Source organism: Teleopsis dalmanni, chromosome 2, assembly GCF_002237135.1.
Source record: "Teleopsis dalmanni isolate 2A chromosome 2, ASM223713v2, whole genome shotgun sequence".
Lineage (NCBI taxonomy): Eukaryota > Metazoa > Arthropoda > Insecta > Diptera > Diopsidae > Teleopsis > Teleopsis dalmanni.
In genome coordinates this window covers 224502502-224528825 of record NC_051847.1, presented here as the reverse complement: position 1 = coordinate 224528825, position 26324 = coordinate 224502502, and the positions used below count along the sequence as shown (strand labels likewise).

The following is a 26324-nucleotide window of genomic DNA, read 5'->3' as shown; positions in this document are numbered from 1 at the left end:
TTTGTTTACGCAACTTGATTGGGAAGATACTCGGTTTTCATTATTTATTACTAAATACAAATAGAAATGAGAACAAATTTGTGGGGATTATATAAATAATATTAATAACATTAGTTTAATTATCATGTTTTGAGTATTTTGGTATTTAAAATCGAATTCAGTCATATTTTTTGAATAAGTCTTTCAACGTTTGTATAAACTGTGTAACAGAATATTTTTTTTGCTATGGCATTAAAGTTAACATTATTATATACAATATTGAAGTAATTAAATTATCTCTTTCATAATTACATATTTCCTATTAGAAATATATTTAAGATTTTATTTTACAATCATCACTCATCGTGGCAGCGTGCCTTATTTAATATTTTTGATTTATTGATTCGGATTTTCATGTTTATTCCAATCCAACCAGGAACCTTTATAGTTTTTAATATTTTTATAGCCTATGCTTAAAGCGGCTTCTGCAGCTTTTTGAGCGCGTACTCCTGACTTGCAAGAAAATATAATTTCAGTACATTTCCGTGGTTTATCGCGTCCATATTTTGCTTTGAATTGTCCAGGATCAGAATTCGATAATTCTTCAGTTACAATTCCCAATGGAATATTTATGCTTGTAGGTATCTTGCCAGTTTCGCTCAATTCTATGGCTTCCCGTACATCAATTAATAACTTCTCAGGATGCGTTGGTAGTTCTTTAATTTCTTCATATTCAGCAATTTTAACTTGATTATTGGTACAATAATTTCTGTTTTGAGAGTTTTGACTACCAATGTATTTAAATTTATTTGGACAATGAACTATGAAGTTCCTTAGTATTAAATTATTGTAATTGTTTTTATAAATATTTGATAAATATCTGGTAGCCAAGAAAGCCGTAGACTGGCAAATTTTTCTCGACATTTTCACAATTTATTTCAATTTGTCCTTGTTATTAATTATGCAATAATTGTAATTCATCTGAGAAATACTAGTTAGTAAATAAGTAATTAGTAAGTACGAAATCAGCTGATATTTACCAGGGTTGCATGTGATTAAAACACACAAGGCGATGCTGGTTTTAAAAATTTTTATTTGTGTATTGAATTCGTTTGGAATAAATAAATTATCATTGCTTTATTACATTAAAATAAAATTCCACATTTTTTTGAAAATGGACATTTCGACTAATAATTTTCATTTATTATACTCAAAGAAATAAACTTCTAAGGTTCCAAGAAACGACAAAAAAATTGATACGTAACTCAAATGACTGATTTGGGACAAAAATCACAAATGAGAAGCAAAAAACTGATTTCAGCATACAAAATCCCATATGTGCTAATGAATTCCATTTGCTGATTTTGTACAAATGAGTTCCAAATACGATTTAAAAAAAGCTTTTCATGCCATTTTGACAGCTTGAGGAAGCTGTTTTTGACATTTTTACAAAAAAAGGTGATGTGCGTGAAGATAAGTCCAAAATGGAATTGAAACATTTTTCGCCACATGAAAAATGCGGTATACTCTAATTAAGGAAAAATTTATTATTTTATTAAAATTAATGCGGTAAAAAGCATTTTTATATAAAAATTAAATTAATTTACTATTTCCATCCAACTTTTATGTGTAAATGATGTAATTTATATGAAAAAAGAAAAAAAATAATCCTAAAAGATGGAGTCACTAATTTATTAATAACTTTTAAACTAGAGATATGATTTTTCTTTTATAACTCATTTGAAAGAGAATAAAATCACCTTTCATACAATGCAAAGTTTTGTATAATTTGTTGAAATAACTTAAGAGCAATGCGCGGTGAGGGAAGAGATGCCATTTTCAAATATTAATTGATTAAAACTTTATTACTTAATCCAAAATTATGAAATAAAGAGCATATAACAGTAAAAAATATGTTTGTTTTTCTAAATATAATCGGTTCTTACTTAATATAGAACAAATTTTCCTCAAAAAATCGGAAATAAAATTTTGTAAAAAAAGGTTGCATTACACAATTAATTATAACTTTAACATCAGAGATACCATTATTCTGCAAATTAACTTAATTGAAAGAGGAGACTTCAAACTTTCATTTCGTATATTTATATCTATAACCCTTTCGATTAACTTCAAAGTTATTGAGTGATATTCTCTGAAAGATATTCTCTGATATGCATATTAGGTTTCCAACTTAACCAACTTAATATTTTTGGAAAAAGGTATTGAAGAGAATTTTTGATTAAGTATAGCAGAAGAAAGGATATTACTGGATACAAAACAACAACGAAGTTGAAAAACTAATTCCAGATGAATATATTAGTGAACCTAACGTATTCCTTTATAAGATCACACATGCAGGACGACGAGTAAAAGAATATCGAAAGAAGTACTACTTAATTGAAGAGAAGAAAAACTACAGTTAAGAACAATTGCCAACAACAACTTTAACTTTAAAAATAACAACAAAATCCAAAATCATCTAAAGAAAATTTATATTATTTAAATAAATAAATTTAAATTAAATAAATATATATTATTATTATTAATCTATATACGTTTTTGATGGCATAATGATTTTCAGTTTGGAAATTGTATTTTTGTTATAAAATACTAAATCCGGATTTTGTATGTGTTCTGTCTAATTAAAAAATTGAAAAAGTCTGCAAGAAATAATTTTCAAAAATCATACGATTTTTATTCAAATAGAACCCGGAATTCGTATTATAAATACCGGATCTCTAGCTTAATGAATCTCTGAAACTTTTACAGCAAGCGATTAAGGTGTGATCAATATTTTTAATAAAATAGTCCATATTGTAGTCACTTGTAGCTTAACGAAGCAGAAATAGTTTAATGAACTTGATCAGCTATCTTATCAATTTTTTTCCATACATAACAAATGTTATATATAGACTAAAATATTTAGTTTTTTTTGCCGGTACAACAACCCACACAAATATAAAAAATATATCGTACGATGAACTAATTTCAGGAACAACCAATTTAAATCACAATACAGACATATGTATATATATGCTACACGTTATGAGTACAGATTTACATTACTTATGTAGGTAGCATATATTTTAATATATACATATATATAATATATGTAATTTGTATATATGTACACACATAAATAGGGGACAATTGGAGATTATTAAAAGATTTTATCATTATCGCAATTTCTTTCAATATCAGTAACATATATATATATATGTATATATTTATATATATAGATATTTTTATATATAGATATATACTTACAAAAATGTGGTGACAAATTGAGCAACAACTAAATAAAATTGGGTTAGCAGAGCTATAAGTTGAGAGACACTTAAATAAAATATTTGTACTTAAATTCTAATCTTCTTATGAAAAATGAAAAATCCCTAAATTATTACAATAAATTAAAATAGTAGACTGCTCGTCTAGAACTTTTCACATAAGTGCAAGAGTAAATATAAATTATTATCACCTAAAAGCGAATCAGTTTCAATAAACAGAAGGCGATAGAATATAAGATTTTGTGATATCTTTGCTATAAATACAATCTCAAGTAATTATCGCAGAATTTTTTCTGAATCAACAAGTTTATTGACATTAATTCTTCAGTTATCTTCAAATATTTATGCTATAGGAATAAAGCGCTAAGTCTCCAAGAGTATAATTTCCGCATATTATTGCTGTTGTTATAACATAACCAGGAAACCTGTTTTTGAGTCCCTATTACGGGGAATGTCCGTTAGTTGGTAGTCTAGAATAATGAATGGCCCAATGCATCGTTAGCAAACTAACAGGTATATCTCTTGCATCAAATTTTTACATAAATCATTATAATGTTCTTTAATTTACCATTTTATTTTAATATGCAATTAACTTTTGGTATATAAACATTAATAACTAATAATTTATCTAACTGAATAAGTAATAGTTACTAGTCAACTTAAATCCACATTCTGGAACACTAAAAAGTAAAAAGGAAAGTCTGTTAAGCAGTCTTCCTGAAATTCTGACTACAACTGAAATCACAAGCCGTATAATCGGAAAAATACCTGCAAATTATAAATTAAAAGTAAAATTTAACTCAAACGAATTCGAATAACGATTTTTAAACAATTTTTTATTTATTTTTACAATTTCATATAACAAAATAAAAACTTACATATAGAATATATATATATATATGTTTTCCTAAAACAATACAATAAAATATTTTACATATGGACAATACATAATACGATTTATCAATACATTTTAATAGTTAAAAACTTAAAAATAATTTGTAATTACTTTAATAAATTTAAAATATCTAAAAGAAAACCTTCGTAATCTATGTAAAAATATTTAATATTAATAGGAAAGATATATGTAATTGTACAAGTAATTATTTTTCTTCAAATGGCACAGAGTTTTTGTAAGACACAAATTTTTTTACTTTCGATTTTATAAATTGTAGTGTGCATTTATTCCTTAAGATTGGGCAGACAAAGACGAAGTCAAATCACATTTCATTTCTTCACTCTCCTCACACTCCAGATTATTATTTCTTTACAAAAATTTAGTTTAAACAAACCGAAGTTTTGTAAATTTAAAATTTCATTTTCATTTTTTTATGAAATTTCCCAAAGGTTCACCCATACGTATTTTCTGTCCAGCTTTAATATCAAATTTAAAATTTTTTGGTGCTTCAAATATTAAAACGATGGTGCTGCCCATATTGAATTGACCAACCAAATCTCCTTTATCTAATTTAGAATTAGTTGGCAACGGTATTTCATCGAATTCATTAAATTTTTTATGAGCACCAACGTTTAAACCAACCCAACGATTAGTTTTCAGTTTCTCATCCATATAAATTTGCACAGATCCTACATTAGTTGCACCAACGGCTGTGTAACTAAAGAATCCATGTTTCCATTCACCCAAATATAAAGCTCGTTCATTTAAGCAAAACAAACCAGGCAGCCAAGTAGCTACTTTTGGACTAACTGATAGCAGTTCACCACTAAAATGTCTACGTAGAGTTGGTTTCCAATCAGTGGGCGAATGAAAACGATGATAGTCACCAGGTGCTAAATAGATAACACATTGATATAGTGCAGTGGAGCCATCATTTTTATTTTTAATATATTTTGCATAATCATCACTGGACGTTTCCGTTTTCCATGAAGCTGGGCCTAAAAAGGATTCTATTCTATAATTTACTCCCTTCACTTGCTCAATAACTGAATTTGTTGCTTCACCAAAGTGCAATATTTTGCCATCTGCTGGTGATATAAGTGGCGCTGTCTTATCTATTACACGCACTCCGTCTCGCAGAGGGCGCGTAAAAAATTCCGAAAGATTATTGTAATGTTTGTAGTCGGTATATAGCGCCTCTTCCAAATTGACATTAAAAGTATTCGTATACCAACCGTACACATATGGACGTAGTGATTCCGGTAAATAACAAGCTGCTAGCCAACCCCAACAGCGACTTAAGATTCTCAGTGGCAGTGAGCAATACACTTTCGATTGAAAATTTGAAGCAGTGCGAGGAATTTCCTGATTTTTACATTTTTGCTTATGTAATTGCCATTCAACTGCACCAAAAACGCATAAACCCACAGGAGCCCAACGAAATAGAAACCCCGTCCATTTACGCAAAATATTACGTCGACTTTGTTCGAGCTCTAATTGGCTGCCTCCGTTATAAACTGATGGTTTATTTGATGTATTTCTCATCGGAATTTCAGATTTGGCTACTGATTTTTGTTTTGAATTTTTTAGAGATTTTGTAGAGAAGCTTTGACGAAATTGGCGCAGCATAGGCCATTTTTCTTGGGCCTGTTGATGTGGTTGTTGATGTTTCTGATACGATTGTCGAAAATTACCAGATTTCAGAAAAAACCTTCCACGCGGCACAAAATAGGAAACCATTTTGAATAGGCTTGAACTTTTGCGTTAAAAGAACAGAATACGTAAGTCGTAAATGTTCCTAAACTTAAATAAATTACTCAAAGTATAATAAACAATTTAAAAATAATTACTTTTTATACAAACAAAAACACTTATTAAAGAACTTATTTTAAGCTTTTTTAAATTAACGAATCGACTATTCCGTCCAAACAATCAAAACAAAGTGAATTGTGGTGGAATTATTTTCATATTAAGCAATAACTTGTATGCTTATCGTTGTTGCTCTTTTTGTTTTTGTTTCAGTTTTCTTTAACTTTTCAAGGTTGTTTTAATTAGGAGCTTTCTGAAACCAATTTTAAGATTTTGCAACCAAATTTAAAACACAGTGCTAACAAAGAAAATTTATTACTATTATTCTGACGAATTTAATGAGTAAAACATTTTTTAACTCTTCGAAATTCAACAACAGTTTCTTGTTAATGGCCACTCTCTGTGCAAGTAAATAATTCTGAATATATTATATTTTATATGAAATGGTACAAAATTTATATATTTCATCAGTATAAACAATAAAACATATTCATATAACTTAAATGCTAACACATAATTCTAATTAAGCAAAATAATTTTCAACTTATAGCAAAACTGTATATGTAGCTGTTCTACATAGCATTTGCTTCATAAAAGCCTTTTGTTAAACATTATTCCTTATTATTCATTATTTATTCAAAAATTTAATTTTCCCCAGGGCTGCATTCCAAATTTTTGCTAAAATTACCGATATTTGGAAAAATGTTTATATCACGGCAAATCAATTGATGAATACATATAAACATAATTAACAAAACTTTATTATTTCATATATAGGAAGTGGGACTAATTTTTACACAAATTACAAAAATTTCGTTAAATAATACTTGAACGCCCTGTTACCGATGAAATTTAATTACAAAATAACATTCAAGGGTGTTAGACAGCAAACTATGATTTGTTTCTTCTTTGCTGAAACGGTGAAGATCACAAATAAAAATAATCGAAAATGCATCATATTTGCTAACTCTTTATTTGTTTACAAAATGTAATAAATTTTACTTATCACTCATTGTTTTCATGCGTTGTTTGTTTTTTATTCTTAGTACATCATATTATACAAAAAAGTCAAGTTAGTTAAAAGTCAGCACAGGTAATAAACGCATGTAATAAAAAATACCATTTAATCAAATACATGCGACCAAATAGTATGGTGACATTTTGCGTCTACACTGGCTAGACTTTGTCAAGAATTTTGCTTTCACTACTTTCTTACCAATTTATTACTTTTTATTATTTTTAATTATTATTTTTATTTAATTATTTATTATTTTTTACATTATTTGCAATTACATATTTGTAAAAATATTCCAATTTACATTATTTGCAATTCAGATGATATATAATAGAAACGCATACAAATTTTAGATCAGAAGGAAACCCTGCCGCATACATACATATGTATACGTGATTACCAAATAATACTTGCACTTATATTCTCTGGCCATAATTATTATTTACTTTTGTCAGCTGTTGGAGAAGTTTGATTTGTTGAAGTATTAATTGTGAACAAAAGTAAAATATATTTAAAATGAACGAGGAGGGCAAGACACCCGTATCATTTGCTTGCCAAAGATGTTTGCAACCTATTAATATAGATGAAAATTTGGATAATATTGGAGATTTGCAACATGCTGAACTTTTATGTATGTATTTCAATATATGATTAACCAGCCTTAATAGTTTACTCATCATAATTATGTTGTCTTACTTAGTGCCAATTTATTCAAACAACGTCAATACCATTGACTTGCAGCAAGATGTGAATAGCTATGATCATTTCATTCCACCGTATCACATAACAGATTCATTTAATGGCACGGGCTTTATGCTTGTCTCTGATGGGCGTGATAAAAAAAAACTCAGCGATGCACTTCAATTGCAAGCACAACTATTTGATTGTTTGTCTTCTAACTCGGAAATTGACCACCCTTTATGTGAAGAATGTGCTGACAGTATGCTGGAGATAATGAATCGTGAATTAAAAATAGCTGAAAATGAATACAATGATTATAAAAATTATTTAAAACATTTGGAAAATGATCCTGAGACACCTAATGTATCAGAGTTAGAAAAAGAATTAGCCGAATTAAAGGTTACCGAGGAACAATTGTTATTGGAGTTAACTAGTCTAAAAGAGCAAGAACAAGCTTTAAATAAAGAAATCGAAGAAGAGGAATTAGAAAAAGAAAAATTAAATGAACAAGAATCATCATATTGGCGAGAGTATACAAAGCACCGACGTGAATTAATGCTTACAGAAGATGATAAACGAAGCCTTGAATGTCAAATTGCATACGCTGATCAACAACTAGAAAAGCTTAAAGATGCTAATATTTTTAATATAACATTTCATATATGGCATGCTGGTCATTTTGGAACAATAAATAATTTTCGTCTTGGACGACTGCCCTCTACATCAGTTGATTGGTCAGAAATAAATGCTGCTTGGGGTCAGACAGTATTGCTACTTTGCGCTTTAGCACGTAAAATTGATCTAACATTTGAACGTTACCGTATAGTACCATTTGGTAATCATTCATATGTTGAAGTACTGGGTGAAAACCGTGAGTTACCGTTATATGGAACTGGTGGCTTTAAATTCTTTTGGGATACCAAATTTGATGCGGCTATGGTAGCATTTCTGGATTGTCTAACACAATTTCAGCAAGAAGTAGAAAAGAGAGATAAGGAATTCCTATTACCATATAAAATGGATAAGGGCAAAATTATTGATCCATCAACCGGACAATCATATTCAATAAAGTTAGTAGATTTATATACATTTTTTAAAGAAAAATACATTAATATTTTTTTTATCGTTTATAGAATTCAATTTAATTCAGAAGAACAGTGGACAAAAGCACTGAAGTTTATGCTCACTAACTTAAAATGGGGTCTAGCTTGGGTATCTTCACAATTTGATAACAATTCCTAAACTTTTTATTATATTATTTATAACTTAATATTAAGCATTAGTGGTTATTATAAACTAAATAAGTGAAATAAATATAAAATAACTATATAACTAACGAGGCATTACTCATTTTTAAATTTTTAAATATGTTCTGTATTTGAACTCAATCTCAATATTGGAGGACTTGAATTTTAAATTTAACTACAATATTGTCAAACAAAAAATAAAATAAATATTTACATTAGGCAAGTGATATGTTCAAAAATTTTAGAATATAATAAATTTAAGATTAAATTCCAAAAGATTTTTGTAGTTCTTAACGCACAGACAAAAGAAGACTATAGTTTCTACCACTCTTTTAACAATCTCATTTATTAACAATCGCAGTTTAACAACAATAAAAAATTATGTTATTGAATTATTTCATGGAATGAATAAATTGATCACGAGCAAATATATTACATTTCTCTACAATCTGATTTATTCAATATTATATTGATTTATATATCTCATAAGATAGATAGTCATTAAAATTTGACCAATTCGAACAAATATATATATTACTTTTAAATTTACTTTATTTAAATATTTTATGTTGATAGTTTTTGTTTTTTTTCTGGTACAGTATCTTCGTCTTCAGAAGTGCTATCAGAACTTGATATATCATCGCCAATCCATAATGCTGATTTTTTATTTTTGGTTGTCGTTGTATTGACTTTACGTTTAATAGGCACTTTTTCTGTGTCAACATTTTGTTGTTCATGTGCTTTTTTTAGACCTTCTTCCACAGCATCGTTCACCTTATCTGTCATAGTTGCACGAGTTTTCTCGTAGCATTCGTCCTTGAACTCGTGTTTAGGAACAGACAATAACTTCTCTACTTTACGTTTCTTTCTCTCCTCTGCTTCTCGCTCTCGTTCACCTTGCTTTTCCAACCAGGCTTTTAAACGTTTTTCTTCATTAATATCACGTAAGCGTCGACCGCTTAAGTCCCTACAAGCTTCTCGGTTCGTTGTTTTTTCAATCTGTGCTCCAATGGCCCGTAACATAGATCCGAATCCACCTTTCCCACCCAATAAACGCAACTGGCAATGTATGTTGCCCTCAGATAAAATGTCATCATTGCATAGCTTTTTTCCATTTTGAATTAAGAAATATTCATTCCAATGCAATGCCTTAAATAAAAAAGTAATAAAAATAAAGTGAAGATTAATTTCACCAGCTTTTGTCTACTCGCACATAATAATGCGCAGTGTTTATTAAAATAATTAAATCATGTTAAAAACTTACGAGGCAGTCAGCTATACATTCCTCAATTTGTTTAATATTTTTAAAATCTTTTTGGCAAATTTCTATATTATTTAATAGCACTTTTCCCATTTTAAAGTGAAAAATACAATAATTTCAACACAATCACTGATTATATGTTTACTATCTGCTTGGGTTTGCTGTGCTGTCAAAGTGAAAATGCAACCCTGTTTACAAACAAATTACTTAAAACAATAAAAACAAGAAATACTACATGTGAGTTTTTATGGAAGAATTATTTGAGTAACAAATATTACAAAAATGATGTCTTCACACGAATCAAGCGGTTCCAGTTCCGAAGATGAAACTGAGCAAAGGGTAAATGAATTTTGTTCTTTTATAGAGTCAAAATCTAATTGTGTCCTTGAAAAATTTTAGAATCTAATTCGAGAAGACCTCGGCAATATGACATTTGAAGAAATATTAAAACTGAAAGAAGAACTTGGTTCTAAAGTATACAATGAAGCTATCTTAGGTCATAATAAGTCAATAAAACGAAAAAATGTAAAAAACGAAGACCATAAACGATTGAATAAAAATAGACCAAGGGAATTGTCTTCAAAGAGACAGGTACCATTTTTAGGAGCTGAATTACGAACTCAACCTAAAAGTGACAAAGAATTGCGTGACCCACGTTTTGATGAACGATCAGGTACATACGAAATAAAACGTTTCAAGGACAATTACAAATTTTTAACTAAAATAAGAAAAAATGAAGTAAAACAGTTAAAGAATAGTTTGGCGTTAACAGAAGATGAAGACACTCGAATTAATATGAAAAAATCAATGCAGAAATTAATAAATAAAAATGAAGAAGAACGGAAATGGCATGACAAACAAACAATGCTTAAAAAAGAGAAAATTGAAATCCAAAAGGCACGCGTAGCAGGTGAGCAGCCACATTTTGTCACCAAAAGTAAGTTTAAACGTAAACGAAATATTAAATTGATTTGAACACTCAAAAATTGTTTCTTATAGAGGAACGGCGTACCAAGGAACTTGTACAACAATTTGAGCACCTTAAACAAACTGGCAAATTAAACAAACATTTGGAAAAGCGGCGCAAGAAAAACATGACCAAAGATAGGAAAAAGCTTAGTTTAGAGTAGTTTATTACTTTTGTACAAATTATTAATAAAATTTAATATTTTTAGCCAGTACGTAACATTTTTGCATCTCGTTTTTCTTGCAGTTCCCTCCGTTGTTCGGCAACAACTTCTTTTCTTTCTTCTAAAAATTGTGCATATTCGTCTGCGTTTAGGTCACGTACAATTTGTATGCCACAAGTACGAGCTATTCCCACTAACATCGCACACATTTGCTATATGAATATATTTCATGGTATCAATTGTGATATTAGAGATTTATTTAAATTTGAACCAACCTGCATCGTTAGAAGAGAATTTGGACGATCTTGTATTTTAATGGCTGCTATTTCGTATAAATGTTTTAGAGTAATTTTTCCCGAGATTTCTCTGCCGGGGCTCATTGCACCTTTTTGTATGCCGGCAGCTTGCTTAAGGAAAAATGTTGCGGGGGGTGCATTCATAAGAAGGTTATAACTGCGATCACTATTTACTGATACACGACAAGGTATCGGAATGCCTTCTTTGATTTCAGCAGTGCGTAAGTTGAAGTCTTTACAAAAAGTTGCAATATTTATTGCACGCTGTAAACACATAAGTTACAAATTAAAAATGTTACGCATATTTTGTTGAACTAACCTGACCCAACATAGGACCAAGTGGAGGCCCTGCAACTGCCATACCAGCCGGTATATTAGTTCTTAATTTAGTAGTATGTGTTACTTTATCTACAGTTTTTTTCAATCTGCCTGCAGCTTTCGACATTATAATTTATTATTTTCGTAAAAGTGTTTAGTATTATATTTATTATGCAAACCCACAAAGTAACATGAAACAAACAGCTGTTTTATGGATTATTAAATGCTGCCGTAGTTCAAAGTAAATATTCATTGCATTAGGCTGCCACTCGTTAAAAAAGTATAACTGAATATGACAAGCATATGGTAAGAATTTCATTTTGATTTTTATTTTATAACCTTTCAGCAAGTGAAACTTATCATTAGATCAAACAACTTATCCAATGTATACGTTGCATTAAACCAACTTCTAAGCATGCTAATGTTTTTATTAATTAAAGTAAGCATATAAAGGTATATGTTCATATTATGTTTGCCAAAAATTTTAGATATATTTGTTATCTAAATGCTAAGCCTTCTGTATTCTAACGTCTACATTTCCCTAGATTGCTAGAATAGGGTTTTAACATACGAAATTTACGGTGCAATGACTGAAATTTGTCCCTTTTATATTCCTAAGAGATGGATTTAGTGGATTCAAGCACTTTAAGCAGACTTTTGGCTGCAGCCCACCGTGCAGAAAGATAGATCCCATATCCTTCAATAATTGGATACACATATAAGTTGTATACACAATGTTAAAAGCATGCCGGTTTATAATAGGAAGGTTTTTCTAATAATGTTGTTACATTATTAGCGCAAGCTCTGTTTTAGAAAGTCACACCTTTTTACATTAGTTGGTGGGAAGCAAGAAATTAATTTTTCTCGTACCAACTTATATTAAAAATAATGTACTAATTTTTATCATTTAGTGATCATTGTGTCCCTGTTACCAGTGTATAGTCTTATACAAAACTTGAGAGTTAAAATTTTCATAAAAAGAAATGCAACCTTTCACGAATGGAATTGAAACAAATTAAAAAGTTGACAGTACAGGTGACGATTACTTAAGGGTGAAATACAATCATGGGGAGGAAATCCTTTACAAAATTTTCTTTTTTAACTTGAAAATTTACACTTGTTCTTAAAATAAATTTAGAATTATTTAGTGTGCGATAATATATTATATAGTTTGACATAAAAATTTGAAAAGTAAGTTTTCTTATTAAGTTTGTTCAGTAACCAAAGGAGGAGGAAGTACCTAAGAGTAAAGTAAACCTCGATGGTACGCAATAAGACACAATCATCTTCGTCATCCTCGTCAGGAAATAATAATGCAAGTGGAAGTACTAGCAGTAATAGTAGTACAAAATCTCCAATCCGGCAGAGCAATACGCACCGCAAAACCAGCAGCACTTGCAGTATAGCTTTAATTGATGACTCAACCAATAAGAAGACAACTTCCAATCGCCGCACTTCACCTGAAGAAGAAGATAGTGACATTGACGGTGATATTATCTCAACTCCTACTGGAAGAAGTCCGCAGTTTGGATCTGTCCACAAACAAAATCTATATATTGTTTCATTTCCCATTATATTTCTCTTCAATATTTTACGCTCGCTAATTTATCAGCTGTTCTGTATTTTTCGCTATTTGTATGGCAGCACAAAAGTGATCTATCGTCCCCACAAACGCGAGTGTAATATTGAAATTGTTGTAGGCACAAATACTTCAAACTCTAACGCGAAAGATAAACAATTGGTGCAAGCGCACAACTCAGCTTTAGTTAGTTACCCCTTAACGGACACCTTAGAGGGTACACATTCTCATAGATTTCGCCCACAGCTAGAAATGTCACACAAGGGTAACAGTGCTGGTCCGGGACCTGGTGACCCATTGTTGGCTAAGCAAAAACATCACCACAGACGCGCTTTTGAGTACATAAGCAAAGCATTAAAAATTGACGAAGAAAACGAAGGTACGCAACCATTTCTTTTGCTATATAAATTTTGTATAAAGCAACAACGGTACATTAGGTTTCTTAAATACAAATGTTTTACTGTTTTTTTTTTTTGCTAACTGTGTAGGGCATAAAGAGTTAGCCATTGAGTTATATCGTAAAGGAATCAAAGAACTGGAAGATGGTATTGCTGTGGACTGCTGGAGTGGTCGTGGTGATGTTTGGGATCGTGCACAGAGATTACATGATAAAATGCAAACCAATTTATCCATGGCACGAGATCGCTTGCATTTTCTAGGTAATTTTCTTAAGAATACTTAATTCATTTCTTAGTGTTTATATTTATGAAGTTGGCTTGCTCTGTGTTTAATATTGCTATATTTTTGTGTTCTTTTTTTTTTGTTATTTCTTATAATTTTTTTGTTTTTTTTGTTTTTGGTTTGTACTCATTTCCATTACCTGTGATGTCGTATAATTTTTACTGCGCAATTTGTATAAACAATTCAGAATTACACGAGGAACAGTTGCGTTTAGAGTCTTTGCAACTTGCCGAAAAAGCAGACGAAAAAAAAGATCCTGGTAAAAAGTCAGATAGCCCTAAAGTTAGCTCGCCAAACGTTCAAGTAGTGCAGCCAATGATATTAAATAAAACTCCGAATGCACAAACACAAACAAAGTCGCATTTTTCACGTCCAAATAATATTGTAAAAAAACGAAATATAGTTCCCATTGTCTCACGTTTAACTAAAACAACTGACGGCTCCGCGGGACCAACAGGTAAGATTATAAAACATATGGTAGATTCGCTTAATCTGATTGCAGTTTGCATACAAGACGCAAAAATATTCCTTTCATCACATTGGTTTTCTTTATTTATTATTTTTTGTAACGAATAATGTTTTGTGTTGCCTTAATCTGTCGCCAATAAAAAAGAAAACGCGTTGCACTGAAGAATAATTGCGTACATAAAACTATAAACACAGGCAGCTGCTTCAACATGTCTTCATAGTTCACAAATCACAAATCACAAATAGAATTAATCACTGCATGCAGTGCAAATATATAAAGTTTTAAAAATAAATTTTTATTTATGTAATCTATCATTTGCAGTTGATTATTATATTACTCTTAAATATTTGTTATATATTAGTGTATAACTATTTCTTATTGAAAATGAATTAAGTCATTATATAACTATTTTATAACAGCTTCTGGACGCAAACTCACTGTTGGTAATAAACGTCCTGGTAATTTAGCCGTTATCAATAAATCACAGACTTTGCCACGTAATTTGGGCTCTAAGACTACTACTGGTACTTTATCACAGCGTCAACCTTTAAAAACGGCAGCTACACCACCGGCAGTTCGCAGACAATTCGTAAGACTTAATAATTAAAATCTATTTTTATTACAATATTTTTCAACGCATATTTTTATTATATTATATTTGTTATTATATTACATTATATCTATTATTATGTTATATTATATCTATTATCATATAATATTAATTTATATTATTAATATGCTTATAGTCATCTGGTCGGAATACACCGCCACAGCGTTCACGTACTCCTGCAGGCAGTGGTCAAGCAAATAGTGGTGCAACTACTCCAGTAGTTAGCGTAAAAGGTGTAGAACAAAAACTAGTGCAAATAATAATGGATGAAATAGTTGAAGGTGGAGCAAAAGTGGAATGGTCTGATATAGCAGGTCAAGAAGTGGCTAAACAAGCGTTACAGGAGATGGTCATATTGCCTTCAGTACGTCCAGAATTATTTACAGGTAAACTCATGAATTTTTATTAATTTGTAATGTATATAAGTTAAATTTATTTATTTAAGGTTTACGTGCTCCAGCAAAGGGCTTACTGCTTTTTGGTCCACCGGGAAATGGAAAAACTTTATTGGCACGCGCTGTTGCCACAGAGTGCAGTGCTACTTTTTTTAATATTTCGGCTGCTTCGCTTACAAGCAAGTATGTGGGAGATGGTGAAAAACTTGTGCGTGCATTGTTTGCTGTGGCACGAGAAATGCAACCTTCCATTATTTTTATTGATGAAGTTGATTCATTACTATCGGAACGTAGTAATAACGAGCATGAAGCTTCCCGTCGTCTCAAAACGGAATTTCTTGTCGAATTTGATGGTCTTCCTGGTAATAATGAAGGTGACAGAATTGTTGTTTTGGCTGCTACAAATCGGCCACAAGAACTTGATGAAGCTGCCTTGCGGCGCTTCACTAAACGTGTTTATGTGTCACTGCCTGATTTAGATACGCGTGAACTTCTATTACGTCACTTGCTACAAAGGCAAGGTAGCCCTTTAGACACTGATGCGCTGCGTCGTTTAGCGAAATTAACTGAAGGCTATTCTGGATCCGATTTAACTGCATTAGCTAAAGACGCTGCTCTTGAGCCAATTCGCGAACTTAATGTTGAGGAAGTTAAAAATTTGGATATTAGTGCCATGCGTGCCATAACAGAAAATGATTTCCATAATTCACTTAAGCGTATACGTCGTTCTGTCGCTCCACAAAATTTAAATTCTTATGTAAAATGGTCTCAAGAATATGGCGATATAACTATTTAAGCAACAATTAAAGTTATATATTCTTTTCCTCGCTTCATTCAAATGGATATTATGATGTGAGTGCATTAGTTATTTTAGATTTGGTTCTCAAATTAGTCTTTCAGAATCATTATTATATGTAAAGTTTAATTTAGTTTTTCTTACATATAAGCAATCAAATTAATTATAATTATAATCAATGTTTAATTAGTTTAAAATATTTTGTAATATTTGATTAGGCTATTGATGCTGAAGAGAGTACGATAATATTTATTAAGCAGCATAATAGTGCTGCCTTTGATACACCTTCTTCATCATTAATCAAAGCCAATCTGATTTTTTTTCTATAATAAACTAGACGCATATTTAATCGTTCGTCATTATTATCGTTTATTTAATTATAAAGCAAAGACATGTAATATACTCGTTCTCATAGTTTTTAATACCAGTCAGATGTCTTATTGAACATTTTAACCATAAATTTTATTTCTCAAATTATATATATCTTAGATATTTGTACGTTTTGTTGTGAAATTATTTACACAATTAAAATTTTTATATCATTGTTTTTTATGCCAGTTTTTTATGTTTAAGTATTATATTTTATTATGTTGTAAGTGAAATATTTTCATTCCATTGTATTGTTTAAAATTATTGTTAACACCATTAAATAAAAAGTAATTTCAAAATGTTTCTTCCCAGCACTTTTTTTACTTTTTTACTTTTTATAATTTGATATATTTTTTTGAATAAGATCGTTTGTTCTAATTATTTTATTTTAAGTTATTTATGACATTAACATATATATTTTTTTTCATAATTTTCAAAGGAAAAAGTATATTTTGACGAATAAGAATTAATTTGTAAATAACTGCTTTTTGTCTTGACCCTAACAAATAGTTCCGGGATTCGACCTGACGCAGCACCATTGTTCATATGCCTCTACTAACGTTTGAAATTCTTTTTCGAGGCCTGTTCACGACCTTTATTCAGTGCTAAACTGCGCACAATTTAAAATTCTAGGAATGAACTTAGTATATGTATTATTAGTTCTTTACTCAACGCCTGTGTGTGTGCCAAGTAACTACCCAGGTGTGCTACGTTGAGGATGTGCGACAATTTGGGTTGAGCACGACAAGAAGTGCGCTGACTTCTAACTTATCGCGAGTATCTTAATTTTTAAATTTAAGCTTATCGTTAACGAGCTATTTAGTTCCTTTGTGAGCTTGACTTATAATGTAATGCAGTTTTATATTATGTGATTATTTCGGTAATCTTTGCTACCCTTTTACATACAGTACTATATTATTTCATATATTTCACAATTTTATGGTGGAACTGCACTTAGTAAATTAATTATTAAAACTAGACATGATCCTATTAACTACCAAGTATTAGAGAACCCTGATAACTGTAGAGTTGAATATGCACCCATATTATCTGCTCATGTCTCCAGATCGACTTTCATTAAACCGAATGAGTTCTGAAGCCGAGGCATATCATTAAATTAATTATTAACTTTATTTGTCCACGCTAGGAACAACACAATAGATTGCAAATATATATCGCAGCGTACCATTATCTTTTTCTTTTTATTAATTTTATTTAATTATTCTAATATTGTTTGTTTAATAAAATTTTTTATTTGTTTTGTATTTTATTTAATATAATACTTTAGTAATAAAGTAACATTTTTCACACACATGTATGCAATAAAACATTAGCCATAGCATCATATCTTTGTAAATGTTATTATTGTAATATCCTATACATAACATAAAACTTATATATGTTATCAGTTACTCATTTGATTGTCAATAATAGTCAACTACTAGTTTAATTAATTTAATATTATTTGATTTTAAAAAGTATATTTAATAAAAATATTAAACATTATTTTAAGAGTATTGTCTTGAAAGTTTCCAATCTAAACTATATCGTGCGACTCATCGAAACTTTTACCATGGCAGGTTTAACAAATGGATATATTCTAAAACATATAGTTACTTTTGAACATAAAACCAAATGAAGCATAGTTTACAAAGCATTTTACTGCATCGAAAAAGGGGAATATCCATTAAATTTCTATCACTTATTGTACTTCTTCGCAGCACTAAAAAATGACTGAATGAGAAAAAAGTAGTCTGACAAATATATCAATACTGTGATTGCCAAGATTTATTAAATTTAAAACAGATACGCTTCTATTTTTTACTGCCTTTCATTATATAAAGGTTCCTAGGGCGATTGAGTCGATCAGATCGGACAATCGTATCTAGCACAGCACATCCCTTTGATTACGGAATCAAAAGGCCAGTTATCTGTATAACAGCAACAACATATTTGGGTTATGCTAGTTTCGTATTAGTAATCCAGCGAGGATGGTGGAACTAGTACTCTTCACGCTTCGCACTTTCAATTGATATGATAGTGCGTGTTTACTGATAATTTGCTATAAATTAGGTGTTCCATATTTGAAACGAGCTTCTAATAAATATTCTAATAAAATTTACTAACAGATAGAAAAAGTATTTATAACAATTTTCTAGTTTCTGATTAAAATGCAAAACTTTTAAAATGAATTGAAGAAGCACCGGAATTAAAATATTTAAAATGTGAGCTGGAAGGTCGGAAATGTTTGCTTTTGTTTTAGTGTAATTATCTAGTTAACCCTATGCTTGAACTAAGAAACAAATTTATTTACTTGAAAGTTACATACATGTACATATGTATATGTATTTAGTATTTCAAGAAAATCATTTGGTATTAATTTATTTTTACAAAATAACTGAATTTTATAATGGATATCTAGTTATCAATTTGATTTCGATATGTAGAATTATTATTGATACTAGAGAAATCGAGAACATAAGTAATAGCCCATATCTTTCGTCGTTTGTCCTTTTCTGATAAGTGAATCACATCAATGAATAGATTTTGTAAATATCACGATCAATTGATCTGAGTTAGACTTTAAACCGAAGAACAGATGAAAGTCTAGACCCACAGTTACAATATATTGCAACAAATGTGCAATATGAATAATCACCAAATTTTACATCTGAATTTATGTAATGAGTTCTTTTAAGTTGTAGTTTGGAACACTAAGAAAGCTATAAACAGTGAACACTTTAGTCGACATAGCTACGTACATATGTATGTATATACGTGTCAGTTGTGAAATAGTAGAGCTTTATATAATTAATAACTCCAATATATATTTTATTTAATCAATCTTGTTTAATAATTTTATTCTAGTCCTATTAAATAATATTGAATAATACTGAAGTTGTGTGTTTAAGTAATCAATAGAACCTTAAATGACAAGTTGTCTTAGTTCTTTAGAGTAATCTCAAGTTATTTTTGTTAATAAATTACTATTTTTTGTTATTAAGTAATATGTAATATTTTAATGAGTATCGACCGTAGTTAATGTTGATAGATTTGATTATTACAAAAAATTATTAGAATTTAGATCTATCGATTTCATATTAAATTATATTACACATTTCTATTATATATACACGTATATATATATATATATATATATATATATATATATATATTATAATATATATATATATATATATATATATATATATATATATACTGACTTTTGTACAAATGATGTAAATATTTGTGGTAGTAATTTGAATTTAAAACATTTAACTTTTAACTCTGATCTACAGATGCATTTCATTTTAATAATCTTGATAAATTCTTTCGACGGTTCAAGTTATTGTGTTAATGAGAAACAAATTTCTAAGACTTTCTAGTATTAAAAATTAAATTAATCTTTATTTACGCTTTTTGTCGATTTTTAAAAACTGAAATTATATTATATATATATATATATATATATAGGTTGCTTTGTATACCATCCTTCCTTCCTTTAACTTCCTGAGATGATTTCTAAATCTAAAAAAGGAAAAAAAAACATATTGGTTTGGTGTTTTATTTTTAATATTTACCGAGATATATGATATGTACCCGAAAAAAAACAGTCAAATAATTTTTAATGTCTCAATAATGGATAAAAACAGCTTAAAATATATACTAACTTTTAGTTCACTTAATATTATTTAAATATGATGGTTAATATGTCACTTGAGTTTGGAAATTATGACGGAATGTTGATTTTTCCAGAAAACCTCATTATTATCATATTTTTTGTAATATCTATTATCCAACGTACTCCGACGTTTGAAAGTTGTCTTGTGTTGGAAGATAGTAGAGATAAAATATATGATTTTTTCAATAACATATACGGCAAAAGAACTTCCTTTATCTTACAGTTTGAAGTCTCGTCATTCTGATTTATTATTTTTTTTTCCTCGTTTTAGTCTTTTAAAATCATTTTTTCTACTTTAAACTCAGATTAGCAATAGTTAAACAGGTTTAAGTATATTAAATATGAAATCTGATAGCAAATCTTCACTCTTTTCTTCACTGGCCACTGAGGAGATGTATCAATATACCAACTGCTTTATAGTGCTACATTTGAAAACTGATTACTTGGCATATTTTTATTAACTAAATTTCCTCAATCTCTTCATAATAACTATTTTCTTACCATTGTGTACTTATTCACTATCTCTACAGTCAACTTAGATAGATTTATTATTGGTCTGAAAGTATCTATTTGATTTATAATTACCTATTTGATAATAATTACACTTTATAAATCGCAGTATTTGGCTGCAATGAAAATCTAAGTTTTTTGTCTGAAGTGCTCTTTAGCAATGCTGTTTTGCGAAGCTAAAAGAACCTACAGTACAGAAGACACGAATGGATTCCATTCGAGTACACCGGTAAGAATAGTATCTAGAAAGGATTTAATTAGTGTGTGGTTAGTGGTATAAGAACAGATGGGAAAAATCATAAAGATATAAGTACAATAAATAAGAACTTGCACTCCTACGAGTCCTCATAAGTCTTTCTTAAAGAACACTGCTAATAATATACATTTATATTTTGACCTTCCTTTATTTAAAGTTTATGAATTGTGTTAAAGATTCATTCACTTCTTTTCTCTTCATATAATATATATTTTATTATTTACCACTTAAATCATGGAGATGAGGTGTATAATTTAAAATGTATATTCTTTCCATTGGAATTATCGCTTTGAAATGCTTCATAAGCATCATTAACACCACTTCGAACGCAGTAACAACTTAATTACAATTTATTTCTGGGGTAATTAGTCTCTTTGACAATTTATTTAATGCGCGCCATATAATCTGGTTTTTCTAAATGTTAATTCCAATCACTTGTTATCCATTCCATTATCTATAAAATTGATTTAAGTTTATGTTGAATGAACATAAGAGACTTCAATTTTCCGAGGTTTATTTATGTTAACCTCGATGTACAAAAAAACCTAATCGTGTACCACTGTTAATTACAGCTTTGCTTTTTTAGTGAATAATCTTTCAAACGTTCCTTCTGTTCGTATCAAATTTGTGCGCAGGGCAAGATTAACCAGTGCAGTTCCATATTTTTTTGTGTGTGCAATAGACTTATTGTAAATCATTTTAAATATTTTTATTTCGTGTTAATTACAGCAACTACCTTGAAATATACCTAGATCATCATTTTTTTTTTAACTTCTGCGTTTCAATGGTCCATAGTTATGAGGACATAATTGCTCAATGTACAGGACCATATTGTACAGACCATTTTGCTGATTAAAAGAGTTTACGAAATAATCCATGTTTAAATAGCGATAATTTAATCAATGAATGTCGCCACCTATTTTATCGTAAGTAGTTGATGTACCTATATACATAAATTATACTAATATTTCACAGTCATGCAACCTATCCTAGATATAAAATATATTGAACATATAATATATATATATTTTAAGAAAAATAACAGCTTTGGTACAATTTTTCGTTTTATTTCGCTTATATTACATTTACATAAATTGATATTTTGTTTTATATCAATTTGCATTATTTTAATGTATAAACTAATCGTTAGCATATTAATCTTCTCGTTTAAACACAAAGTTTTTTATTAAGTCATTTATATTTTTATTTTAAACTTTGAATATCTTCATTCACAGTTTTCAAGAATTTTTTTAAAGATTGTTGGCGAATATTACAAATTTCTTGAGTTATACATCTTATTTAAAGTCCGTGCTATTGGTTTTATATCATTCGCGAACAACCCAGGAATATCAAGAGCTGGTGATAACAATTTTCAATAATTTGGCGCATTGTTGTTGTTAGGTCTTGGATGTACTCTAAAACAAATAAAATGCTTGCTTAAAAATTTGTACTTCATAAATACATTTCTTAAGTGACTACCTTTTATACTGCTCTTTCCACCTTTTTGTTGTATGTTTAATACAATTACAACGTGCGCCTCAACTTCATTGGGTTTGAAATTGTGGCATTGCTGTGCTATACATCATTTGAGGAGCTAAAGATCCATTTGCAGCTGCTGCAGCAGCAGCTGCTGAAGCCGCGGCAGCAGTTACGCCTGGTACTACTGCTCCAGGTACACCCCAGGCAACATTTGGCTGTACCATACGGTAACCAGCAGCTATAAATAAAATGAAACTTTGCTTTTAGTATTTATGTTAAAAGTATCACGATCAAATTTACCTCCAGCTTGTTGAGCACTAGTGTACGCGGCGGCAGCATATGGATAATATCCTTGTTGCATATACTGAGCAGGCATTTGCGCTGCAGGATACCCCTATAACGCATAAAATAATAAATTACAAATTTATTTTGAATAAAGGATGAAAATGTTTAACTATTTCATTTTAAATTTACCGCTGGTTGATACCAGTATCCCATTTGTTGGTATGCTGCTGCTGTGTAAGGGTATTGAGCCGCAGCAGCTGCTGCAGCAATTTGTTGCTGATATGTTGACGGGCAAAATGGACTTCCGTTCGGGGTAGTATTAGCTGTGACTGGTGTATTTGTCATTTGTGCCGGTGGGGAAGGATGTGTTGCTACTACAGTATTTCCCATTGTTTGTTGCGGTGCGTATCCACCGTTTTCCTTTCCCCAAAAACATTTCACTTGGCTTCCAAGTACTTCAGATGTTTGTGTATGCTCTATAGCACGAGCAGCAGATTCTTTTTGAACAAATTTAATGAAAGCATATCCTTTATCTTTGAAAACGCGTACATCTTGAATTGGACCAAATTGTATAAAATGTTTTTGTATCACTTCGTCGCTTATCACGTTAGGCGGAAACCCGCCACAATATACAGTTGTGTTTGTGGGGCTTGACTGATTGAACACATCCTCAAAGGTCTGTCGATTGTTAGATTTTATACCACCTTGCATGTTTCCTGGTTTAGGAGTTTCACGTGGTGGTGGTAGTTTACGTGTTGACCAATTCGTACGTATCGAACGAGACCCAATCCACTGACCATTCATAGCAGTTATTGCATTTTCGGCTTCTGCCTTTTTTACAAATGAGACAAACGCATAACCACGAGATTTCATTGTCTGAGGATCACGTACAATACGACAGTTGGAAATTTCGCCAAATGGTGCAAAAGCTTCCCTCAGTGTTTCAGTTTCTATTTCAGGACTAAGATCTCCAACAAATATATGATGATGAGAACTTATATCTGTTTTTGGCTGATTGCCAGGACTAGAGGCCCAATTAACCTAATATTGATTTGATATTAATACAATTTCATACTATTATTATAAAGTCAATTACAATAAATTTTACCTTAATTTCCTTATCGAGAAACAAACGTTTATTCATAGCTGTCAATGCAGTTGTCGCTGCTTGATAAGTTGTATACTCAATAAAAGCGTACGGATCATTTCCCGGTTCACGTATAATTTTACAGTTTTTAACTGGTCCCATTGAACTAAATAGTGCAATCAGTAATTCTTCTGAAACCGATGCATCTAAATTTCCAACGTAGAGGGTTTTAGGCTGAGAATCATCCATGATTGTTGATTTTGTGATGAAAGTTTATTTAGAATAAGCTTATCTCCGTGAGGAGCTAAATAATCCTTTCAAATTAACTGATGTCTTATATATTTTGAATATTCAATTGAATATTATTTATGAAAACGAAAAGTTTTAACAATGTCCGAAATATTTGCGTCAATTAGAATACTTCGTTGATTTATATACTTTTGCATATGTTTATAAAATACATATAGATATATATTATTATATATATTGTTAAAAGTATAATTTAAGTATTAAATTTAATATTTGAAGTATAAAAATACTTTGTTTTTGTCAGATTTCAATGAGAGTAGTTGATTAAACTATCCAAAGCATTGATTCTTACTTTATATTAATGTTCTATTTTACATTATATAATAAATATATGGTATAAATTATTTTAATCTCTATCTATACGGTAATGGAGTGTAGCGAAACTTATCATTGCTTTCGTTTCTATTTGGTGCAGGAGTAAGCCTTTTTCTCCTATCAATACTCATAGAATTCTATTAGGTCAGTACTTTCGACAATCGTTGTAGACTCTCTGTGTTGATTAAGTGCGTTAAAATCGTTTGCTACTTTACACGACGAAAGTTAATGAGCAGATTACCTATTCAGCTCGATCTGCAAAGAATAACAAATAATTAAATAATAATAGCAGTAAATTTAAAAAATAAAAATAAAAAACAATACGTTTAAAATATTCTTTGATATGTGTGATGTCATGTTAGGTTGAAGTGAGTTTCTCTTTTATAAGGATTAGAAACTACGTATACTTAAATATATCTAAAAAAATAGTTAAAGTTTTAACCATATCCGTAAATTTATCATAGATATATTTTGTATCCAATTTAAAGATTTTGTAATATATATCAAATTACTATTCAAATATAAAAATAAGAGAAATATGTAACTTTAATTAGTAAATCAATTAAGATGTATGAAAATTATAGCCAATTTTACTTTGGCTATGGTTACAAATTTATGTTGTTTAGTATTGGTCTAGTTATATATGTGGATTCGAATTAGTAGCCAAATTTAATGATGGGCTATGGACTGAAATCTTTGACGCAGCCCTTCGTAATTTAGAGTTTTGTGACATAATTTCAGTCTTCAGAGAATCTACGAACATACATTATACTGTGAAAGATATTGGTTACGTATATATATATAAAATATATATGGCAAAATTTTTAAAAAAAAAAGTTAATTTTTTATAAAATAATATGAAAATGAATATACCACGCCTTGATGTTAAATATAGATCCTTAAATAGCTATTGAAGTTGCGAAGATACCGATGCAATCACATTGATATTTCAAAAAAAATTATTTCAAGTTTACATTATTATCGCTGGCATAATTTGCGGCAGAAATCACAAAAAAAAATGTTAAAAAAAAGTAGGTAGGTAATTAACAAGGAAACCTTTTTATATCGAGTACCACTCCACATACAAAGAACAATGACATTGGTAAAAGGATTTGCATAGTCACAAAATTAAAGCAAATCACAATCAATTTTAAATCAAGCTTCATTTTTTAAGTTTAATCTTACATTTTATTTACTAGTTTAATAAGGATTTATTCACGACTTCACATATATTTAATTAAATCTTACAATTACAAGGAAGGAGAATTAACACAGAACGGAATCAACTAGAATGAACAGCCGCGATGACAAAAAAAAAATGGAGAAAAGAGAGATGCCAAAATGAATTGAATTTGCAAACCGGGAAAGGGAGTATTGCCATCGCACTCCTTACTGTTGTTTCTTGTACATAAGTCATTAAAATGAGCAGTACAAATATATACATCGTTGAAGTAAAAAACGCGCATTAACAGAGTTGCATGATTTACATCTGTTATTTTTACGAGTTACCTTAAATATCACCTAATATAAAATATATATTATATATACAAATATTACAAACATATATAATTTAATTTGATAAAA

General features: G+C 29.7%; 8 protein-coding genes across 9 annotated transcripts; 3 read left to right on the top strand and 5 right to left on the bottom strand.

Annotated features, from left to right (window-relative positions):
* Positions 1 to 250: 250 nt before the first annotated feature.
* On the bottom strand, positions 251 to 960 carry LOC119685356 (rhodanese domain-containing protein CG4456-like). Its single transcript, XM_038099613.1, has one exon. The coding sequence runs from the start codon at positions 901 to 903 to the stop codon at positions 376 to 378; it is 528 nt and encodes a 175-aa protein (XP_037955541.1). The 5' UTR covers positions 904 to 960; the 3' UTR covers positions 251 to 375.
* Positions 961 to 4362: 3402 nt separating this feature from the next.
* Positions 4363 to 6250, bottom strand: LOC119682920 (phosphatidylserine decarboxylase proenzyme, mitochondrial). Its single transcript, XM_038096469.1, has 2 exons — positions 6012 to 6250; positions 4363 to 5959 (listed from the first exon to the last, which is right to left on the bottom strand). The coding sequence occupies exon 2, from the start codon at positions 5899 to 5901 to the stop codon at positions 4585 to 4587; it is 1317 nt and encodes a 438-aa protein (XP_037952397.1). The 5' UTR covers positions 5902 to 5959; positions 6012 to 6250; the 3' UTR covers positions 4363 to 4584.
* Positions 6251 to 7417: 1167 nt separating this feature from the next.
* On the top strand, positions 7418 to 8962 carry LOC119678532 (beclin-1-like protein). The gene is made up of 3 exons (XM_038090401.1): positions 7418 to 7616; positions 7686 to 8736; positions 8800 to 8962. Exons 1-3 carry the CDS (start codon positions 7502 to 7504, stop codon positions 8906 to 8908), a joined length of 1275 nt encoding a protein of 424 aa, XP_037946329.1. The 5' UTR covers positions 7418 to 7501; the 3' UTR covers positions 8909 to 8962.
* Positions 8963 to 9447: 485 nt separating this feature from the next.
* Positions 9448 to 10347, bottom strand: LOC119678534 (replication stress response regulator SDE2). Its single transcript, XM_038090403.1, has 2 exons — positions 10178 to 10347; positions 9448 to 10062 (listed from the first exon to the last, which is right to left on the bottom strand). Exons 1-2 carry the CDS (start codon positions 10265 to 10267, stop codon positions 9478 to 9480), a joined length of 675 nt encoding a protein of 224 aa, XP_037946331.1. The 5' UTR covers positions 10268 to 10347; the 3' UTR covers positions 9448 to 9477.
* Positions 10348 to 10381: 34 nt separating this feature from the next.
* Positions 10382 to 11324, top strand: LOC119678533 (ribosomal RNA processing protein 36 homolog). Its single transcript, XM_038090402.1, has 3 exons — positions 10382 to 10513; positions 10574 to 11111; positions 11174 to 11324. The coding sequence occupies exons 1-3, from the start codon at positions 10457 to 10459 to the stop codon at positions 11302 to 11304; spliced, it is 726 nt and encodes a 241-aa protein (XP_037946330.1). The 5' UTR covers positions 10382 to 10456; the 3' UTR covers positions 11305 to 11324.
* LOC119678535 (39S ribosomal protein L11, mitochondrial) lies at positions 11291 to 12183 on the bottom strand. The gene is made up of 3 exons (XM_038090404.1): positions 11920 to 12183; positions 11580 to 11864; positions 11291 to 11516 (listed from the first exon to the last, which is right to left on the bottom strand). The coding sequence occupies exons 1-3, from the start codon at positions 12043 to 12045 to the stop codon at positions 11346 to 11348; spliced, it is 582 nt and encodes a 193-aa protein (XP_037946332.1). The 5' UTR covers positions 12046 to 12183; the 3' UTR covers positions 11291 to 11345.
* A 769-nt stretch (positions 12184 to 12952) lies between these two features.
* LOC119679120 (spastin) lies at positions 12953 to 16922 on the top strand. Of its 2 annotated transcripts, XM_038091300.1 has the most exons (6): positions 12954 to 13876; positions 13986 to 14156; positions 14366 to 14635; positions 15067 to 15236; positions 15394 to 15643; positions 15703 to 16922. In XM_038091300.1, exons 1-6 carry the CDS (start codon positions 13180 to 13182, stop codon positions 16446 to 16448), a joined length of 2304 nt encoding a protein of 767 aa, XP_037947228.1. In that variant the 5' UTR covers positions 12954 to 13179; the 3' UTR covers positions 16449 to 16922. The 2 variants fall into 2 exon arrangements, with proteins under 2 accessions (XP_037947230.1, XP_037947228.1); XM_038091302.1 differs by lacking the exon at positions 14366 to 14635 and having other exon boundaries at positions 12953 to 13876.
* Positions 16923 to 22507: 5585 nt separating this feature from the next.
* Positions 22508 to 26047, bottom strand: LOC119679493 (nucleolysin TIAR). The gene is made up of 6 exons (XM_038091876.1): positions 25926 to 26047; positions 24138 to 24995; positions 23219 to 24070; positions 23045 to 23138; positions 22745 to 22982; positions 22508 to 22680 (listed from the first exon to the last, which is right to left on the bottom strand). The coding sequence occupies exons 2-5, from the start codon at positions 24363 to 24365 to the stop codon at positions 22810 to 22812; spliced, it is 1347 nt and encodes a 448-aa protein (XP_037947804.1). The 5' UTR covers positions 24366 to 24995; positions 25926 to 26047; the 3' UTR covers positions 22508 to 22680; positions 22745 to 22809.
* Positions 26048 to 26324: the final 277 nt, after the last annotated feature.

Bases quoted from the DNA above. Each gene is read 5' to 3' on its own strand.
- LOC119685356 (XM_038099613.1), bottom strand. From the start codon at position 903: ATGTCGAGAAAAATTTGCCAGTCTACGGCTTTCTTGGCTACCAGATAT.
- LOC119682920 (XM_038096469.1), bottom strand. From the start codon at position 5,901: ATGGTTTCCTATTTTGTGCCGCGTGGAAGGTTTTTTCTGAAATCTGGT.
- LOC119678532 (XM_038090401.1), top strand. From the start codon at position 7,502: ATGAACGAGGAGGGCAAGACACCCGTATCATTTGCTTGCCAAAGATGT. The intron at 7,617-7,685 runs GTATGTATTTCA...TGTCTTACTTAG, and splicing joins GCAACATGCTGAACTTTTAT to TGCCAATTTATTCAAACAAC. The intron at 8,737-8,799 runs GTTAGTAGATTT...TATCGTTTATAG, and splicing joins GGACAATCATATTCAATAAA to AATTCAATTTAATTCAGAAG.
- LOC119678534 (XM_038090403.1), bottom strand. From the start codon at position 10,267: ATGGGAAAAGTGCTATTAAATAATATAGAAATTTGCCAAAAAGATTTT. The intron at 10,063-10,177 runs GTAAGTTTTTAA...TTTTTATTTAAG, and splicing joins AATGTATAGCTGACTGCCTC to GCATTGCATTGGAATGAATA.
- LOC119678533 (XM_038090402.1), top strand. From the start codon at position 10,457: ATGATGTCTTCACACGAATCAAGCGGTTCCAGTTCCGAAGATGAAACT. The intron at 10,514-10,573 runs GTAAATGAATTT...GAAAAATTTTAG, and splicing joins AAGATGAAACTGAGCAAAGG to AATCTAATTCGAGAAGACCT. The intron at 11,112-11,173 runs GTAAGTTTAAAC...TGTTTCTTATAG, and splicing joins GCCACATTTTGTCACCAAAA to AGGAACGGCGTACCAAGGAA.
- LOC119678535 (XM_038090404.1), bottom strand. From the start codon at position 12,045: ATGTCGAAAGCTGCAGGCAGATTGAAAAAAACTGTAGATAAAGTAACA. The intron at 11,865-11,919 runs GTTAGTTCAACA...ATGTGTTTACAG, and splicing joins TTGGTCCTATGTTGGGTCAG to CGTGCAATAAATATTGCAAC. The intron at 11,517-11,579 runs GTTGGTTCAAAT...ATATTCATATAG, and splicing joins ATTCTCTTCTAACGATGCAG to CAAATGTGTGCGATGTTAGT.
- LOC119679120 (XM_038091300.1), top strand. From the start codon at position 13,180: ATGGTACGCAATAAGACACAATCATCTTCGTCATCCTCGTCAGGAAAT. The intron at 14,636-15,066 runs GTAAGATTATAA...ATTTTATAACAG, and splicing joins CGGCTCCGCGGGACCAACAG to CTTCTGGACGCAAACTCACT. The intron at 15,237-15,393 runs GTAAGACTTAAT...ATATGCTTATAG, and splicing joins CGGCAGTTCGCAGACAATTC to TCATCTGGTCGGAATACACC.
- LOC119679493 (XM_038091876.1), bottom strand. From the start codon at position 24,365: ATGGATGATTCTCAGCCTAAAACCCTCTACGTTGGAAATTTAGATGCA. The intron at 23,139-23,218 runs GTAAATTTAAAA...TATGCGTTATAG, and splicing joins GATACTGGTATCAACCAGCG to GGGTATCCTGCAGCGCAAAT. The intron at 22,983-23,044 runs GTAAATTTGATC...TTTTATTTATAG, and splicing joins TAGTGCTCAACAAGCTGGAG to CTGCTGGTTACCGTATGGTA.